Source organism: Rattus rattus, chromosome 5 (genome assembly GCF_011064425.1).
Source record: "Rattus rattus isolate New Zealand chromosome 5, Rrattus_CSIRO_v1, whole genome shotgun sequence".
Taxonomy (NCBI): domain Eukaryota; kingdom Metazoa; phylum Chordata; class Mammalia; order Rodentia; family Muridae; genus Rattus; species Rattus rattus.
The window spans coordinates 103,899,669-103,918,378 of NC_046158.1; the positions used below are offsets into that span (position 1 = coordinate 103,899,669).

Sequence of the window (18,710 nt, forward strand, 5' to 3'; positions counted from 1 at the left end):
TGAGAGGATGCGGGAAGAGTCAGCAGTGAGTGCCACAGTACGAGGAAGCTTTAGTGAGAGGCCGTTTGCCTGGCCCTCAACGTGCTCCCTACGGAGCTTCCTGGCTGCTGATGGAGGGAGGGCAGTGATTACACAGTGAATAAACTGCACATGGCTTTTGTCACCAGGTGATCAAAATCAGCCTCAACAATAAAAGAAAAATGGACACTATGTACTTCCAGATGTGACGAGACAGAAGTCTTCCAGCCAAGACGACACAATCTGAGAACAGATAAGCTCCAAGTGAATAAGTTCTGTTTAAAAAAGGCGGGGAGGTGAGAGAGAAATTTAGTCCCCAACATTTCAAGTGATGAAAGGCAGAGGGAAGCCGTGGGAAAGCTCTGCAGCAAAGGATGAGACAGCAGTTACCTTACGGGCGCCAGGTAAACGGGGCAGCGCACAGCCAGTGCTATACTAGGCAGCCCGGGGGTCAGCTGACAAAACGGGAAGGAGACAGCAGTTCATACCTCAATGTTAAATATACTGTACTAGGAGCACACAAAGGAAAATCCCTATTCTTAGAAAACACAGACTGAGGCAGTTAGGCATAAAAGATCACAATTATGGAAAGTACCACACCCTCAGATAGTTCTACAATGAATGACATTTTTCACACACACACACACACACAAATATGAACAAAACAGAAAAAAGTCCTCAACAGCTACAACTAGCTAAACGAGTGTTTATTCTTTTAACAATCTTTTTGTAAGTTTGAAATTATCTCCAAATTTGAAAATCCATTTATTTTTTTTTTCTGCACAAAAAAACACAGGGTTAATAACAACAGCTACTACTTAATCACACTTTTTCTGTGCAATTTTATGGTAGCTAAAGAAAGCAGAAATTATGCCCATTGTTCAGAAGAGAAAAACTGAAGTTCATACAATTCAGCCTAGCAATAGACTACTGGAACTAGGGTTTCAACCCCAGATTCCAAATCATATGCTATGACTACATTATACATTTCTGAATTTCCCATTTCATAAATATAAAGTCTAATGGTCACATAGTCATAGATAAAGGCCTGCTACTTACCTAATACAAGTATGTCCATCTTACTTTTTTTTTTGTCTGAAGGGGACTGGCAGAATTACTATATGCAGTTGCTCTGCTAATTAACCTTCAACTATTTGTATAGCACATAAGAAATAACACTGCTCACATATTCAAAAGAAAGCAGGTCAATGAAATGTGCAGATTGAAAATCCATTTAAAATGTTTGGGAGCCATAAACAGAATCCTATGGGCTAGTATCTAGCATATAGTGAGAACACAATAATAACAATATTGCTCCCAGCAACACATAGAATTTATAAAAAGTTACACAGAAGTGTTAGGGAAGATGGGTGGCTACAACTGTAAACGATGCGCTGGAGGAGAAACAGATGGGGGAGCGCGGGGAAGGCGTATGGGTCACTTTGGGAGTCAGGTCCAGGGACATCCCTCGTAGCCCTCCTGACTGCTCCGGGTCTTTCCAATGATGCCGTTTATGTTCATAAGGCAGAGTCACAGAAGCATCACACTGGCGCAGCCAGTGGATTCCAGACCTGAGATGCTGATGGTGAGACTAAAAACCAGGCAAACATGTCTACGGACAAGGAATAGCTAAACTGTGACTAATATCTGTGAACAGTACCACAGTCTATATTGATAAAAACAGATAAACTGAGTGTCAGCACAGGGACCTGCTGAGGGGCATGACGTCACGTGAAAAAACTCAGATTACAAGAATATAATGTATATTCATCAATTGTTATAATGTTTAAGTTTATGCATATGTATGTATGTATATATATATATATGTACACACACACACACACACACACACACACACACACACACATATAAAGAAAAAAAAAGCAACAAAAAGACTTGAAAATCAGCTCTGTTAACACTGCCTGTGAGACGCTGTGGAAGGAGCAGTGGGAGAGTACAACAGACCTTCTATTTCTTTCTTTGTTTTTTTCTTATCGGGAAAATAAAATTTATTGTAACTGGTTAAAAGTTTGGTATCCTTTTTTTCTTTTAGCTTTTTTATTGGATATTTTTTATTAACATTTCAAATATTAGATCCTTTCCTGGTTTCCCATCCATAAACTCCCTATCCCATCGCCCTCCCCCTGCTTCTATGAGGGTGTTCCCCCACCTACCCATCCCTTCCCACCTCCCTGCCCTGACATTCCCCTACACTGGGGCATCTAGCCTTGACAGGACCAAGGGCTTCTCCTCCCATTGGTGCCCAACAAGGCCATCCTCTGCTACATATGTAGCTGGAGCCATGGGTCTGTCCTTGTGTTCTCTTTGTATGGTGGTTTAGTCCCTGGGAGCTCTGGTTGGTTGGTATTGTTGTTCTCATGGGGTTGCAAGCCTCTTCAGCTCTTTCAATCCTTTCTCTAACTCCTCCAGTGGGACCCATTCTCAGTTCAATGGTTGGCTGCAAGCATCCTCTGTATTTGTCAGGCTCTGGCAGAGCCTCTCAGGAGACAGCTATATCAGGCTCCTGTCAGCATGCACTTCTTGCCATCAGCAATATTGTCTGAGTTTGGTGGTTGTATATAGATGGGCTGGATCTCCAGGTCATCAGGGCAGTCTCTGAATGGCCTTTCCTTCAGTGTTTGTTCTACACTTTATCTCCATATCTCGTCGTCTTATGAATATTTTTGTTCCCCCTTTTAAGAAGGCCTAAAGCAGCCACACTTTGTTAGTCCTTCTTGAGCTTCATGTGGTCTGTGAATTGTATCTCGTCTATTCCAAGTTTTTGGACTAATAACCACTTACCAGTGAATGCATACCATGTGTGTTTTTCTGTGATTGGGTTACCTCACTCAGAATATTTTCTAGTTCCATCCATTTGTCTATGAATTTCATCAAGTCATTGTTTTTAATAGCTGACTAGTACTCCATTGTGTAGATGTACCACACCCTCTGTATCCATTCCTCTGTTGAATGAAGTCTGGGTTCTTTTCAGCTTCTGGCTGTTATAAATAAGGCTGCTATGAACATAGGGGAGCACGTGTCTTTGTTAAATGTTGGAGCATCTTCTGAGTATATGCTCAGGAGTGATATAGCTGGGTCGTCAGGTAGTGCAGTGTCCAATTTTCTGAGGAACCTCCAGACTGATTTTCAGAGTGGTTGTACCAGCTTGCAGTCCCACCAACAAGGAGGAGTGTTCCTCTTTCTCCGCATCCTCGCTAGCATCTGTTGTGACCTGAGTTTTTTATCTTAGCCATTCTGACTGGTACGAGGTGGAATCTCAGTGTTGTTTTGATTTGCATTTCCCTGATGACTAAGGATATTGTACATTTCTTTGGGTGCTTCTCAGCCATTCGATATTCCTTAGCTGAGAATTCTTTGTTTAGCTCTGTCCCCCACTTTTTAATAGGGTTATTTGATTCTTTGGAGTCTAACTTCTTGAGTCTTTCTATATATTGGATATTAGCCCTCTATTGGATGTAGAATTGGTAAAGATCTTTTCCCAATCTGTTGGTTGCCATTTTGTCCTAATGACAGTGTCCTTTGCCTTTTATGAGGTCCCATTTGTCAATTCTTGATCTTAGCGCATAAGCCATTGCTGTTCTGTTCAGGAAATTTTCGTCAATGCCAATGTGTTTGAGGCTCTTCCCTACATTTTCTTCTATTAATTTCAGTGTATCTGGTTTGATGTGGAGGTCCTTGATCCACTTGGACTTGAGCTTTGTACAGGGCGATAAGAATGGATCGATTTGCATTCTTCTACATGCTGACCTCCAATTGAACCAGCACCATTTGTTGAAAATGCTATCTTTTTTCCACTGGATGGTTTTAGCTCCTTTGTCAAAGATCAAGTGACCATAGGTGTATGGGTTCATTTCTGGGTCTTCAATTCTATTCCATTGAGCTACCTGCCTGTCTCTGTACCAATACCATACAGCTTTTATCACTATTGCTCTGTAATACTGCTTGAGGTCAGGGATGGTGATCCCCACAGAATTTCTTTTATTGTTGAGGATAGTTTTAAGTATCCTGGGTTTTTTGTTATTCTAAATGAATTTGCAAATTGAGCTGGAATTTTGATGGGGATTGCATTGAATCTGCAGATTGCTTTTGGCAAGATGGTCATTTTTACTATATTAATCCTGCCAATCCATGAATATGGGAGATCTTTCCATTATCTGAGATCTTCTTCAATTTCTTTCTTCTGAGACTTGAAGTTCTTATCATACAGATCTTTCATTTGTTTGGTTAGAGTCACACTGAGGTATTTTATATTATTTGTGACTATGATGAAGGGTGATATCCCTAATTTCTCAGCCTGTTTATCCTTTGCATAGAGGAAGGCTACTGATTTGTTTGAGTTAATTTTATATCAAGCCACTTAGTTGAAATTGTTTATCAGGCTTAGTAGTTCTCTGGTGGAACTTTTGGGGTCACTTAAGTGCACTATCATGTCATCTGCAAACAGTGACATTTTGATTTTTTCCCTTCCAACTTGTATCCCTTTAACCTCATTTTGCTGTCTGATTGCTCTATCTAGGACTTCAAGTACTATATTCAATAGGTAGGGAGAGAGTGGGCAGCCTTGTCTAGTCCCTGATTTTAGTGGGATTACTTCAAGTTTCTCTTCATTTAGTTTGATGTTGGCTACTGGTTTGCTGTATATGGCTTTTACTATGTTTAGGTATGGGCCTTGAATTCCTGATCTTAGACAGCTCAGCGGTTAAGAGCACTGACTGTTCTTCAAAGGTCCTGAGTTCAATTCCCAGCAACCACATGGTGGCTCACAACCATCTGTAATGGGATCCAATGCCTCTTCTCTTGTATCTAACAAAAAAAAAAAAAAAAAAAAAAAAAAAAGCTACAGTGTACTCATATACATAAAATAAATAAATCTTTTAAAAAAATACAAAGACCTTCTCCTTCTTACCAAGTGCTGCGTCACTGGCTGTTGGCTTGCATACTTCCCTCCATGCCTATGTTCTTGGCATGTGTCAAAATATTTTATCATCAGTCAAAATTACTGAAAAACAACAAGATTAGGAAACTGTATCCAAAGCTAACACCCCCTGTGGTAACTTCCAGAAGTAGTACTATAAAGGACTTTCCTAACGAGCTTATGGATGTGCTTAAGGAAAATGACAAGAGAAATGAAAAGGAGAATCTTCATACAGTGCCGCTGGTCTCTGGCCCAGGCCAATTACTGCCATAGGAAGCCAAGTCACACCTACATTTTATCTCTACCATTTAACAGATTACAGAACTCTCATGCCATTACAAATGAAATATAAAAAACAAAACACAGACTAGGATCTATCATCCTCCGCGGCCGCCTAGAACCCGAGGTCAGGGGAAAGGTTCTGACGAGGACGATGATGATGAGGACGATGATGAAAGCACCTGACAACTCACGATCCAGGGACCTGAAGTGAACGGGGATGTGTGAGCCGGAAGTGAACGGGGATGTGTGAGCCAGTACACAGGATCACAGGATTTGCCCCAGCCTCTGTCAGCTCTTCCGGGTTCTAACAAAATGGCAGTTCTGCAGCAGAAGGGTGTGCACAGGGCAGGATCAAACACAAGGAGTCATTTCACTGGAAAGGATGGGTCTTGTGAATTTGTCTGTTACTGGTTCAGAAATCTCAGGGAATAGGCCATAGCCTGCTATTACCAGGCAAACTCTTGACTGTGAAGGCCTTGGCATAGTATGAGGTATAAGTTACTTGGGGGCTGGAGCAATGACTCTGCAGTTTAGAATCCTGGCTGCTCTTCCACAGGACTTGGGTTCAATTCCCAGCATCCTTATGGGGACTCACAACTGTCTGTAACTCCACGCCCTCTTCTGGCTTCTGAAATCAGGCAAAATACTCAAACACATAAATTTAAAATTTTTAAAACTTGAAAGATGTTACCTGAAAAAGTCGAAATCTTACTGCATCAAACGCTTACGCATTACCATGTACTTTGTTATGTGATAGAAGAAGATAGAGTAGCACCACTCCCGTCCTGAAATCTGCACATCTACAACAGCCATCAGAGCCTCTCAGAAAGGCTACCATGGTAAGACACTGGCAGGATGGCCCAGTGGTAGAAGCACGGCTGCATGTGCCTGGTTGCTTGGGTTTTAGCCCCAGACACCATAGAAGGAAAGCAGACTATAAAGTCGTCCTTTGATCTCCACACATGTACTACATGTACACACATGTAGTACATGTGTCCCCACCCTATGACTGCATGTACGCATGCACACATACACACATCAAACATAAAATATAACAGGAGAAACAACCAGGGAAACAGGATAAATGGGGAAGAAGGACAACATGGAGGGGAGAATGGATAAATAACGGTAAAACATTAAAGACGTTTGAAATAGCCATAGGGATCATAGTGTATATTTACCTAGCATTATATACATGTATGTGAGCACACACACGCATACAGGTGCATACCACATGCATACACACAACATAAATGAAGTTATGATACATGGGGACATAATGACTTCCCATGAGTCATAGATCTAACAAAGCCCAGTACCAGGCATGAGAAACCTTTTGAGTTTTAGTTGCCAAGTTAGTCTAAGAGACTCCCAAAACAATGCGGGCTGCTTACACTGCCCTTGGCTGCCTCCCTGAAATTGAAGGTAAGTCCCTATTGCAGAGGATAACACACACTTTGGGGGATTTGAGCTGGATCTAAACTGAAAGTCTCCTCCCTGAAAACCAGCTTTCTTAGTACCAGATGTTGATATACAAGCTCAAGGGAGAAAAGCAGTCAGACGTCCCCCAGCTGTCACACCCACAAACCACGACACTGAGCAACCCACAGATAAATGAAGCTCTCGCCTCTCCTCAAAAAATATCCTTCTGCAGAAGCTGCAACCAGTCAGAACGCTGTTTGTGGGGCACCCGATTCTAAATGATATATTTGCAACGTAACTCCTACACAGCTCAGGGACATCACGGAGATGGGGGTGGGGGAGACTGACGTAAGGTTATATTTTCTAGATATGACAAGAAAGCTACACTAATGAAATCTCCACAAAACGGCTGTGTAAACAAGGTCTGAACAATTACAATACCAGGTGACATGCCAAAGTAGATAAGGTATTTCTCCCAGGGCCCCGCCCCTAACAAAGAACTAAGGAATGCAAAAGATGGGGGGGGGGCAGGGAGAGGGAGAGAAAGAGAGAGAGACAAGGGAGGAAGGGGGAGAAAGGAATGGAAGGGGCGGGAGAAAGAGAATGAGAATGAATAAATTAGTGTTTCCCAAATTTCCTAAACAAAACACCAATGGCTTACGCTCTAAGATCAAGAATCGACAAATGGGATCTCATAAAACTGCAAAGCTTCTGTAAGGCAAAGGACACTGTGGTTAGGACAAAACGGCAACCAACAGATTGGGAAAAGATCTTTACCAATCCTACAACAGATAGAGGCCTTATATCCAAAATATACAAAGAACTCAAGAAGTTGGACCGCAGGGAAACAAATAACCCTATTAAAAAATGGGGTTCAGAGCTAAACAAAGAATTCACAGCTGAGGAATGCCGAATGGCTGAGAAACACCTAAAGAAATGTTCAACATCTTTAGTCATAAGGGAAATGCAAATCAAAACAACCCTGAGATTTCATCTCACACCAGTGAGAATGGCTAAGATCAAAAACTCAGGTGACAACAGATGCTGGCGAGGATGTGGAGAAAGAGGAACACTCCTCCATTGTTGGTGGGGTTGCAGACTGGTACAACCATTCTGGAAATCAGTCTGGAGGATCCTCAGAAAATTGGACATTGAACTGCCTGAGGATCCAGCTATACCTCTCTTGGGCATATACCCAAAATATGCCCCAACATATAAAAAAAGACACGTGCTCCACTATGTTCATCGTAGCCTTATTTATAATAGCCAGAAGCTGGAAAGAACCCAGATGCCTTCAACAGAGGAATGGATACAGAAAATGTGGTACATCTACACAATGGAATATTACTCAGCTATCAAAAACAACGACTTTATGAAATTGTGAGGCAAATGGTTGGAACTGGAAAATATCATCCTGAGTGAGCTAACCCAATCACAGAAAGACATACATGGTATGCACTCATTGATAAGTGGCTATTAGCCCAAATGCTTGAATTACCCTAGATGCCTAGAACAAATGAAACTCAAGACGGATGATCAAAATGTGAATGCTTCACTCCTTCTTTAAAAGGGGAACAAGAATACCCTTGGCAGGGAAGAGAGAGGCAAAAAGATTAAAACAGAGACTGAAGGAACACCCATTCAGAGCCTGCCCCACATGTGGCCCATACATATACAGCCACCCAATTAGACAAGATGGATGAAGCAAAAGAAGTGCAGACCGACAGGAGCCGGATGTAGATCGCTCCTGAGAGACACACAGCCAGAATACAGCAAATACAGAGGCGAATGCCAGCAGCAAACCACTGAACTGAGAATAGGACCCCCGTTGAAGGAATCAGAGAAAGAAGTGGAAGAGCTTGAAGGGGCTCGAGACCCCATACGTACAACAATGCCAAGCAACCACAGCTTCCAGGGACTAAGCCACTACCTAAAGACTATACATGGTCTTACCCTGGACTCTGACCTCATAGGTAGCAATGAATATCCTAGTAAGAGCACCAGTGGAAGGGGAAGCCCTGGGTCCTGCTAAGACTGAACCCCCAGTGAACTAGACTGTTGGGGGGAGGGCGGCAATGGGCGGAGGGTGGGGAGGGGAACACCCATAAGGAATGGGAGAGGGGAGGGGGATGTTTGCCCGGAAACCGGGAAAGGGAATAACACTCGAAATGTATATAAGAAAAACTCAAGTTAATAAAAAAAAAAAAAAAAAAAATTAGTGTTTCCCAGGAATGAGTGCACGGACTATCCAATTCTAAATGGCCTGCCCTGAAATTAAATACTCATAAGCAACACTAAATAGACTGCAATTATCTAGACACACACACACACACACACACACACACACACACACACACACACACACCCCAATAATAGTGAAGTAAAAGGACAGAAGGGAATGAAGGGAAGTGAGGGAGAAACTGAATGATGTAATCTTATTTTAATTAAATAAAAAGAGAGAAACGACTGACGCCAGTTGACGGGGTTTGAATGTACACGCTCCACTGTTTCCTATGCAGCACTTCTTGAGTGTGAAAACTTGTTTCTCAACGGCTTGGATTAACTGTCCGACTGCTCTATGGACCTCTCCGTCCTCATCCTTACGGAAGGAAGCACGTCAGATGGAAGAGGGTCTAAGTGAGCCCCGTCCCTAAACACCGACTGCAATCTAGACAGGAAACACAATCAGTACCGGTTTGTGCTTCCGCTTCCAGCAAGGCCGACGACTGTGCACTGGGTCCAGAGGTGGAGACAGGAGGGGGTGCTGGGACCCCAGAATCTCCCTGGCCAGTGTCCCAGCTGACAGCATCTGCAGAGGTCTTGACCACGTTTCTCTGAAATAAAATGTCTTCATTCTTAATGCCTGGGGAAAATATCTACAAATATTTGTTTAAAATCCTAACATTAAAGAATAAAGAAATATAACTCCAATATTAAAAATGCAAAAAGAAAGCACTGCCTGTCAACAACCTTGCTCAAATGTCAGCAGTGACTCTCTCTCTTAGGACGGTGTATGACCAGCATCCAATGTGCCAATGGTCAGGCCTCCCTGTCTGGCTACACCACAGGAGAGATAATGAATGGTTTTGGAATTACTCCGGAAAATCTAACACACTTTCACTAGCCACTATGATACAAATATTTTACTTCCTAACATATTCAAAATAAGTACTTTAACATATTCTGTTCCTCGGTAGAAAAGACCACTTGATGCCAAATTAAAGACAGACGGTGCTTACAGAAATGATCTGTGGTGCAAGCCCTTTCCTCGCTAACACGGAAGGCCCTTAGTGCCCATTACTCTCACGGGCGTCACACTTACTAAGTTAACTGGCTTTAAAGCGCAATTTCCAGATTTCAGCCGCCTACTACCTACTAAAGAAACAGAGCACATGGTGTCGCTGTCTTGTCCCTGGAGGGGGACAGAATGCACCGCCTTAAGTTTGCTTGGAATTCTTCCAAGAATACTTCCATTTTCTTCTATCCATTAAGAACTATTTTATTAGTATCTTTTGATAAAATAATTTCTTAAGGATTGTCTTTCTCATTTCCTGCACCTTTCCATCTTTGCAGGCTTTGGGGTGGGGGGTCTGTTTCAATTTCCATGCGCAATTCTAAATCCTATGGGTTTAACAAAGTATAAATCAGCCTTTTGTATTTATGGAACGTATACTGCAAAAGTGGGGTCACTGACTGACCCACAGTGTCCTGAGCTGTGCTGCTTCTATGACAAACTGGAGATTAGGCGTTTCAAGTCATCTTCCTCAGGAATGGAATTTGACCCACCCAAGGACAGCTGTGAACATCTAAACTCTTAGCGGATTGTCTCATGTCCACAGCCATGAGCCAGATAGGTCACACAGATGAGCTCCCACTGCTTGTGCAATTAGAAGCCCTGACAGACCTCCAGATGGATTCTGCATTGGGGTAAAATGAGAAGACCTTGAAAACTTGCGTTTCCACTATAGGAAAGGTCAGATTCCTGAGCAACTATATAAACACCTTTAGTAAACACGTGCAGGTGAAAGCTGGTGCCACGGTTTTACTTGTAAGAATTGGAGTCTTTTGGAAACACTGGCATGATTTCATCACTTATACTCTTAAAACCTGCTATTTTTCTTATTTTCATTATTTTCCCCCATTATTCTCAATGAAGTATTTAGCAATGCTCTTGGGAAGTGCTCTTGCCAGTCAGTTTTATTGATGGCAACTATGTAATAGCAACACTGTTGTAAAATCTAGGATAAACACATGAACCAGGATGAGGTGCGCTGACCACATCGGCTCCTCTGGCTCTAAGGTCCATTTTCATTTATAGAGGATGCACACAGGCCCACAGATACCATGCTTAGAGCTGGGCCAGGGAGCGTCAACAACAACATGGGTTTGCCCAAAGCAACTCGATAATCTGTCTCTTACACTGGAACACCCATCCCCATCATGTAAGCCTTTCCGGTAGACGTTAGCCCCACATGCTCAAAAGTGGCTTTGAGAAGCCTTTGTGACTTCTTCCCAGACCCGAACTCTGATATCTAGAGCTTCCTCAGAGTAGCTTATCAGACACTCCCCCACTTCTAGTCTTAAACACTGAAACAGCTGACCACATACTACAACACGAGTCTAAAACTGTCATCAATGCCTCATCCCTTCAAACCTAAGTTGGTCAGACTGGTTTTAACTGGTCTCAGACAGTGTTTGTGTGACTAAAAGAACACAGGGAATTCATTCTGCAAGCACACACATAGGACATCTATGAAACTGGACTCTAGGAATTTCAGTAAATGAATCAAACCTCTTGTTTGCTTGTTTCTTTTAACAATTTTGGGACCTTACTGGAACTTTTTGTATAAGTAAGACATAAGTTCACTGAGGACAAGAAATTGACTTCTAACCTCTTCAAGAACAAAAAGAAAACTAAAGCAAAAATAACTAACCCTCTGTCTTAATATGATGAATACTTACCGAAGTGGTTAGGAACACAATTATTTACTTTCTAAATGTTATATCCTTATAAAAATAACGTATGCATGGCTAAGTAAAAGATGTCTAGAGGTCAAATGCCCTGCCTCACAGTGATGGAGTTATGAAGCAATTAAAAAAAAAAGTCCAGCAACAAATGTAACCCAGTAGACCTGCTGCACTAAAGCTTATAAAATCATCAGTGAAAACACACATCCTAATCTACTAATCGTAAAATGATGACAAGACAAACCCTCATGTCCGCTTTCTGCAATCGTAATCAACCCTCGGTATTCAACAGCTCTCTGTAAAAACATACCTTCTCCCGTTCTGAGGCAATGTTGTCTATAAGCAAGGACAATGTATCTTGAAGAGCTTTGTGTATGCAGGCTTTGACTTTCTCAAAATACTGAACAGATGACCATTTTGAAGAACAAACTGACATGACTTCCAAAAGCTGCTTGCCTTGTGAATCACCATCATATTCCAGCCGGGTGTCCCTCAGGAGAAAGTCAAGCACAGTGAGGATGTCGTCCTCGTACCGATGGACTTCCAGTTGTGTCCGCTGGGCTTCCTGCAGTGCCCACTCCTTGCGACTCTGGTCCAGACATGCCTGGAATTCTGTCTCCTTCTGAAGAAGTAGTTCGGTTTTCTGCTTCACAAAGTCCTCTTTAGCTGCTGTAAGCACCTCATTAATTTTATTTCGATGGTCCTCTAAAAACTGCCGATAATCTTCCTCGTTTTGTTCTTGAATCTTGTGGATTTCTTCCTGTTTTTCTTTGTTCCATTCAGTTCTGGCCTTAGCCAACTCAGCCCTGACAGCCACAGGGACTTCCTCATCCTTCAACTCCAGTTCCTTCTGCAGAGAGTGAATTTTCTCTTCCAGTTCCTTGACAGACGCTACATTTGGCTTCATATTCTGAAGCTCACTTTTCCACTTCTCTTTAGCTTCAGAGAGTGCAAGTGACAGCTAAAAAGTACAACAGCACATGTGAGACAGCAGCACACAGGAGACAGCCGCACACAGGAGACAGCCGCACACAGGACACAGCCGCACACAGGACACAGCCGCACACAGGACACAGCCGACAGCACAGCCGCACACAGGACACAGCCGCACACAGGAGACAGCCGCACACAGGACACAGCCGCACACAGGAGACAGCCGCACACAGGAGACAGCCGCACACAGGAGACAGCCGCACACAGGAGACAGCCGCACACAGGACACAGCCGCACACAGGAGACAGCCGCACACAGGAGACAGCCGCACTCAGGAGACAGCCGCACACAGGAGACAGCCGCACACAGGAGGCAGCAGCACTCAGGAGGCAGCAGCACTCAGGAGGCAGCCGCACAGAGAGACAGCCGCACACAGGCACAGGAGACAGCCGCACACAGGACACAGCCGCACACACAGCCGCACACATGACACAGGCACACACAGCCGCACACAGGAGCACACAGCCGCACACAGGACACAGCCGCACACAGGAGACAGCCGCACACAGGAGACAGCCGCACACAGGAGACAGCCGCACACAGGAGACAGCCGCACACAGGAGGCAGCCGCACACAGGAGACAGCCGCACACATTTCAGTTTCTGACAGTTTTTACTATCAACAAACCCTGAGTATCTGGGCTAAGCTCCCAACTAAACAAGCAATTTAAAATACAAAGATGAAGGGAAAAATAAACCCCCGTGTGACAGTTGGTAAAATATGCTTATACTAGACCGATCTTCTCCTTCTTATTTTATTGTGTGCAAGAGAGAGAGAGACAGAGCTGTGTCTGCACTGTGCGTGTGCACACGCGTGCTGTGAAGAGAGAGACAGAGCTGTGTCTGCACTGTGCGTGTGCACACACGTGCTGTGAAGAGAGAGAGACAGAGCTGTGTCTGCACTGTGCGTGTGCACACGCGTGCTGTGAAGAGAGAGAGAGAGAGAGACAGAGCTGTGTCTGTACTGTGCGTGTGCACACGCGCGCTGTGAAGGTGTCAGACCCTGGGATCCCTCCTCCATCGCGCTCCATCTTAGTTTTTCAGAGACAAAGTCTCTCAGCCTTGAAACTCGTACTCCACTAGACAGGCTGTCGCAATCTCTGGCTCCTGCCATCTCCAGCCCAGTGGTGGGGCTACAGCTGCACTTGCCTGCGTGGGGTCCGAGGCTCCAAACTCAGATGCCCGTGCTTGCATAGCATGCATTCTACCCACTGAGGCATGGGGGGGGGGATCCCCCTGCCTCGGCCTCCTAAGTGCTGGGATCGAAGTGCCTTCTGAATTCGTGAAGACCTCAGGCTCTCGATGTTCTATGGTCTACCTAGCTTTATTCTTTTCCTTGACTCTGGGGTCCCAGCATATACTGCTTCTGTGTTCCCTTCCCTTGGAGATATTTCAGACGCACAAGCAGAGATAAATAAGGAATCCTCATGTACTACTTATTACCCAGTAAGAAAATGCAGACATTTATTTACGGGTTTACTTTTGCCTCATTCTCTGCGGCCAAGGATGACCTGGGTGACATATCTCTCGAGTGCTGGAGTTACAGCATGCAGTGCCACACTTTCATTTATCAGACTCCAACCCTAGCAACCTAAGATTCACTAGGATACACAGGTGGCTAGAACGACTTCCCCAAGACTATTCACCATGGAACAACTCAATTTGTTAACCATTTATTCCTCCTTGGGCCTATCCCTTAAGCCCGTCTTGTATGAACTGTGGTGCTGTGATTCAAGGCAGGTTTTGCTTTCAAATGCACTCTGTTGTGTAGACCACAATACCTTTCCCTAAACAGTAAAAATGGTCTAGTCCTTTATTTTTCAACATCAATGTTAGAATTACGGGGTCAAACTTTAAAGCTATTTTTCAGCTTGCTTGCCTTTTGGGTGGAATTAGTTTAAGCCCTATAAATTAGGTTGGGGGCAGGGCATGTGGTTGCAAATCTGGGTTTATCTTTTGAGGAGCATAGACTCTCTAGGAAGCTGGGTATTTACACAGTGAACACACCGCACTCTAGGACTACAGACAACTCAGGAAGTCTTCACATGTACAGAAGGGTAGTGAACAGCAGAGACCTGTTCTCAATCTCAACCAACACTTGCTGAGGTCTAAGCAATCGCTGACAATGAGAGGTTTAAGGAGCTGAGACGTATGTCTTCCCTACAGAAAGGCAAGGACAGGTTCCACTGCTAAGGCTCAATGTGCAGTGGATGGGTCAACACAGGAGCTGGTCTATGTTCCAGAGCAGAGGTGAGAGGGCTATGAAGATGGGAGGACAGAGGAAATGGAGGCGCAGGGGAGTGGGAGGCCAGTGGAGAGGGGAGGAGAGTGGAGGGGTGGGAGAACAGTGGAGGTAGGAGGACGGTGGAGGTAGGAGGACCGTGGAAGAGGGAGGACGGTGGAGGAGGGAGGACGGTGGAGGCAGGAGGACGGTGGAAGAGGGAGGACGGTGGAGGAGGGAGGACGGTGGAAGAGGGAGGACGGTGGAGGAGGGAGGACCATGGAGGCAGGAGGACGGTAGAGGCAGGAGGACGGTGGAGGAGGGAGGACGGTGGAGGCAGGAGGACGGTGGAGGCAGGAGGACGGTGGAGGCGGGACATGGTGGAGGTGGGAGCACAGAGACTGAACGGCACAGCACTCACTCTATGGACCACAGCCACCTCCTGCTGCTTCGCCCACTCCTGCTGCTGGGCTCTGAGCAGAGCCTTGTACTCTGCAAGCATGGGCAGCTCCAGTATCCAGCGACTGCGGGCATTCTGCACAGCAGTTTCCACCTACAGGAGATGACAGGAGAAAGACATAGCAAAGGTCAATTTTCACAGGGCATGCCTTCCTACGTGTTTTACATTGTGTCTCCTTATGTCCAACTACACTGACTATATACCAGACATAAGCAGCAAGACTTCTTTCTAAATGTATATTCCGTCCCCTGCAAACAGCAGAACAGGGAAGTGGGAATCGGCACCCGATGAGCAATGCAGTCATCAAAGGCCTCATACAGTGCTCTCTGTCACCTCCAACTAAGCTCTATTTGCTTTGGGAGAATGGAGGGTCACCTAGGGCCAGCTGAATCAGTCACTGTAGCCAGCACCTCCTCTTCGCTCACCACCCGCGCACACGCACGCGCGCGCGCGCGCACACACACACACACACACACACGGGCAAACCACTGCCATGAGCAAGAAGGTAGGGTTTTTTGTGTTGTTTTAAGAGCCTCATACCTAGCACATACTGCCAGTGTCAAGAATGAATTTGGACAGAAGAATTTACATGGCTTTAGGTGCAGACAACGATTCTGAGTCTGGTGACCTTTAAGAGTGAGCTGGTCATTATTCGCATACGGACGCAGAGCTGACACAAACACTTCCCAATGAAAGCGCCTGCGTATAAACTCTACGTGGTTAAGCTATGGCAAGAAGGTAAGAGTTCCTACAGAAATGTGTGTCCCCCTGGAGTCCATACTCTCTTAGCCTTTCTTAGATTTCCTCACATGATCTAAAATTTCATACATTCTGAAGAAACACTCCAAACACTTCTCTAAGCAACATTCTCTTAACCTTGGTAAAGACTTGCGAAGACTGCTGGCTTGGGGACTCACTATGTAGACCAGGCTGGCCTAGGACTCACTGCATAGGTCCCCGACAGTCTCTTATTAAAGTGATATATGTAAAATAATAAATACATACACGACAGAGTTTTAAGACATTATCTGCCTTTTACAGTCTGCTCTCTCATGGATAAAGAGTGCAGCAACTAACCTAAGTATAAGAAAATGGTTGTCTTAATTCTATTAGCACGGGCTATGCTTTCCTAAGTATGGCGTGGCTTTCAAAATGTTTCCTCTCTGTTTAAAGTGAGGCTGTGAGTGCTTCGAGGGAAAGGCAATGGCACCACTTTTTGGCCACTAATGGGAATTACAAAGTCCTACTTTGGGGCACACCTGCAGATCCAATTCTGCATAGAATTTCAACACCAATGCTCAACATCTTAATCAAAAATTACTGTTAGAAAATACGTTAGAGGAATATTTTCAATAAAACTAAATGTGAAAAATTCTTAATTTAAATGTTAAAAACACCCCACACAAACACAGACAGACATACAGATCCACACACACGCACACACACAGACACACACACAGACACACACACAGAGACACACACACACAGAGATCTCAGAAAGCAAGCACTTTAAAACTCAAACAACACAAAAAGAGTTTTATAACAGAAATAAAAAAGTTTTAGAGAAAACTGCAGAAGTCTTTCTAGCCTAAAATCACAAACATTTAAAATGCATGAGGTGACAATCCAGTTCAAAGGCAGCAATTCTCAGATTTTCAGAAATCGGCAGCCCCGAACTCCACCGATGGCCTCTGTTACCTTCTGTGCAATACTCTCACAGTACTTGAGCTCCAACTCGACTTCCGACTTCCTCAGAGCCTCCTTGACAGTAAGCTCCTTCTCCTGCTGGACTTGATGAGCCTGCTCCTCTGCCAGGACTAATGCCTCTGCGCTAGGCATGGCAGCAGGACAGGCGGCCTGGTCTGTCTGGCTGCCACAGTCTGAGGTTGCCTTTCTCCGAGCCGGGAGACTGTGATTCAGTTTGGACTGCCACTCCTTTTCCAGCTGTTGAATGAGTTTTTGTCTGCTCTGCTTTTAGAAGGAATGAGAAGAAAAATAAAGTAAAAACTAGAATTAAAGTTTACTCAAAAAAGCAACTACAGGTGTACTTAAAAACCTTAGAGGTGCAGAGACCCTCTAACACTGTGATTGATACAAAGATTATCATTGATAAAGTTCATAATCCCTCAAATAATCTCATGTTTTAGGTGAGTTTAAAAAGTTTTGCACACTGGGCACATGTGTGCCGCAGTCAATGAACAGACTTGATAAATACTGGGCAGTAATTTTATGAGGGTTAAAAATTTAGCCCAGTAATGGCTTATGCTCTAAGATCAAGAATCGACAAGTGGGATCTCATAAAACTGCAAAGCTTCTGTAAGGCAAAAGACACTGTCATTAGGACAAAACGGCAACCAACAGATTGGGAAAAGCTCTTTACCAATCCTACATCCAATAGAGGGCTAATATGTAAAATATACAAAGAAATCAAGAAGTTAGATGCCAGAGAGCCAAATGCCCTATTAAAAAATGGGGTACAGAGCTAAACAAAGAATTCTCAGCTGAGGAATATTGAATGGCTGAGAAGTACCTAAAGAAATGTTCAACATCCTTAGTCATCAGGGAAATGCAAGTCAAAACTACCTCATTAACAGTCAGAATGGCTAAGATCAAAAACTCAGGTGACAACAGATGCTGGCGAGGATGTGGAGAAAGAGGAACACTCCTCCATTGTTGGTGGGATTGCAGACTGGTACAACCATTCTGGAAATCAGTCTGGAGGTTCCTCAGAAAATTGGACATTGCACTACCTGAGGACCCAGCTATACCTCTCTTGGGCATATACTCAAAAGATGCTCCAACATATAACAAAGACACGTGCTCCACTATGTTCATAGCAGCCTTATTTATAATAGCCAGAAGCTGGAAAGAACCCAGATGTCCTTCAACAGAGGAATGGATACAGAAAATGTGGTACATCTACACAATGGAATATTACTCAGCTGTCAAAAACAATGACTTTATGAAATTCATAGGCAAATGGATGGAACTGGAAAATATCATCCTGAGTGAGGTAACCCAATCACAGAAAAACATACATGGTATGCACTCGCTGATAAGTGGATATTAGCCCAAAAGCTCAAATTACTCAAGATTCAATTCACAGACCACATGAAGCTCAGGAAGAAGGAAGAACAAAGTGCGGATGCTTCACTCCTTAAAAGGGGGAACAAAAATATTCATAGGAGAGGATATGGAGACAAAGTCTGGGGCAGAGACTGAAGGAACAGCCATTCACAGCCTGCCCCACATGGGTATACAGCACATATATACATACATATACATATACATATACATATACATATACATATACATATCCACCAAAACTAGATAAGATTAATGAAGCTAAGAAGTGCATGCTGACAGGAGCCGGATATAGTTGTCTCCTGAGAGGCACAGCCAGAACATGTC

At 44.1% G+C, this 18,710-nt stretch overlaps 1 protein-coding gene and 1 non-coding gene across 2 annotated transcripts in view; both read right to left on the minus strand.

Annotated features, from left to right (window-relative positions):
- Positions 1 to 18,710, minus strand: part of Cep152 (centrosomal protein 152) — a 70,496-nt gene that overhangs the window by 10,416 nt on the left and 41,370 nt on the right. Inside the window, exons 19-22 of the mRNA XM_032904119.1 lie at positions 16,998 to 17,267; positions 15,261 to 15,392; positions 11,937 to 12,587; positions 9,351 to 9,492 (exon numbers count right to left, since the gene is read on the minus strand). Of these exons, the coding sequence (XP_032760010.1) occupies positions 9,351 to 9,492; positions 11,937 to 12,587; positions 15,261 to 15,392; positions 16,998 to 17,267 (1,195 nt within the window). The remainder of the gene's footprint in view (positions 1 to 9,350; positions 9,493 to 11,936; positions 12,588 to 15,260; positions 15,393 to 16,997; positions 17,268 to 18,710) is intronic.
- LOC116902539 lies at positions 1,108 to 1,239 on the minus strand. The gene has a single exon (XR_004388142.1). It is a non-coding gene; the product is annotated as a small nucleolar RNA SNORA19 (small nucleolar RNA).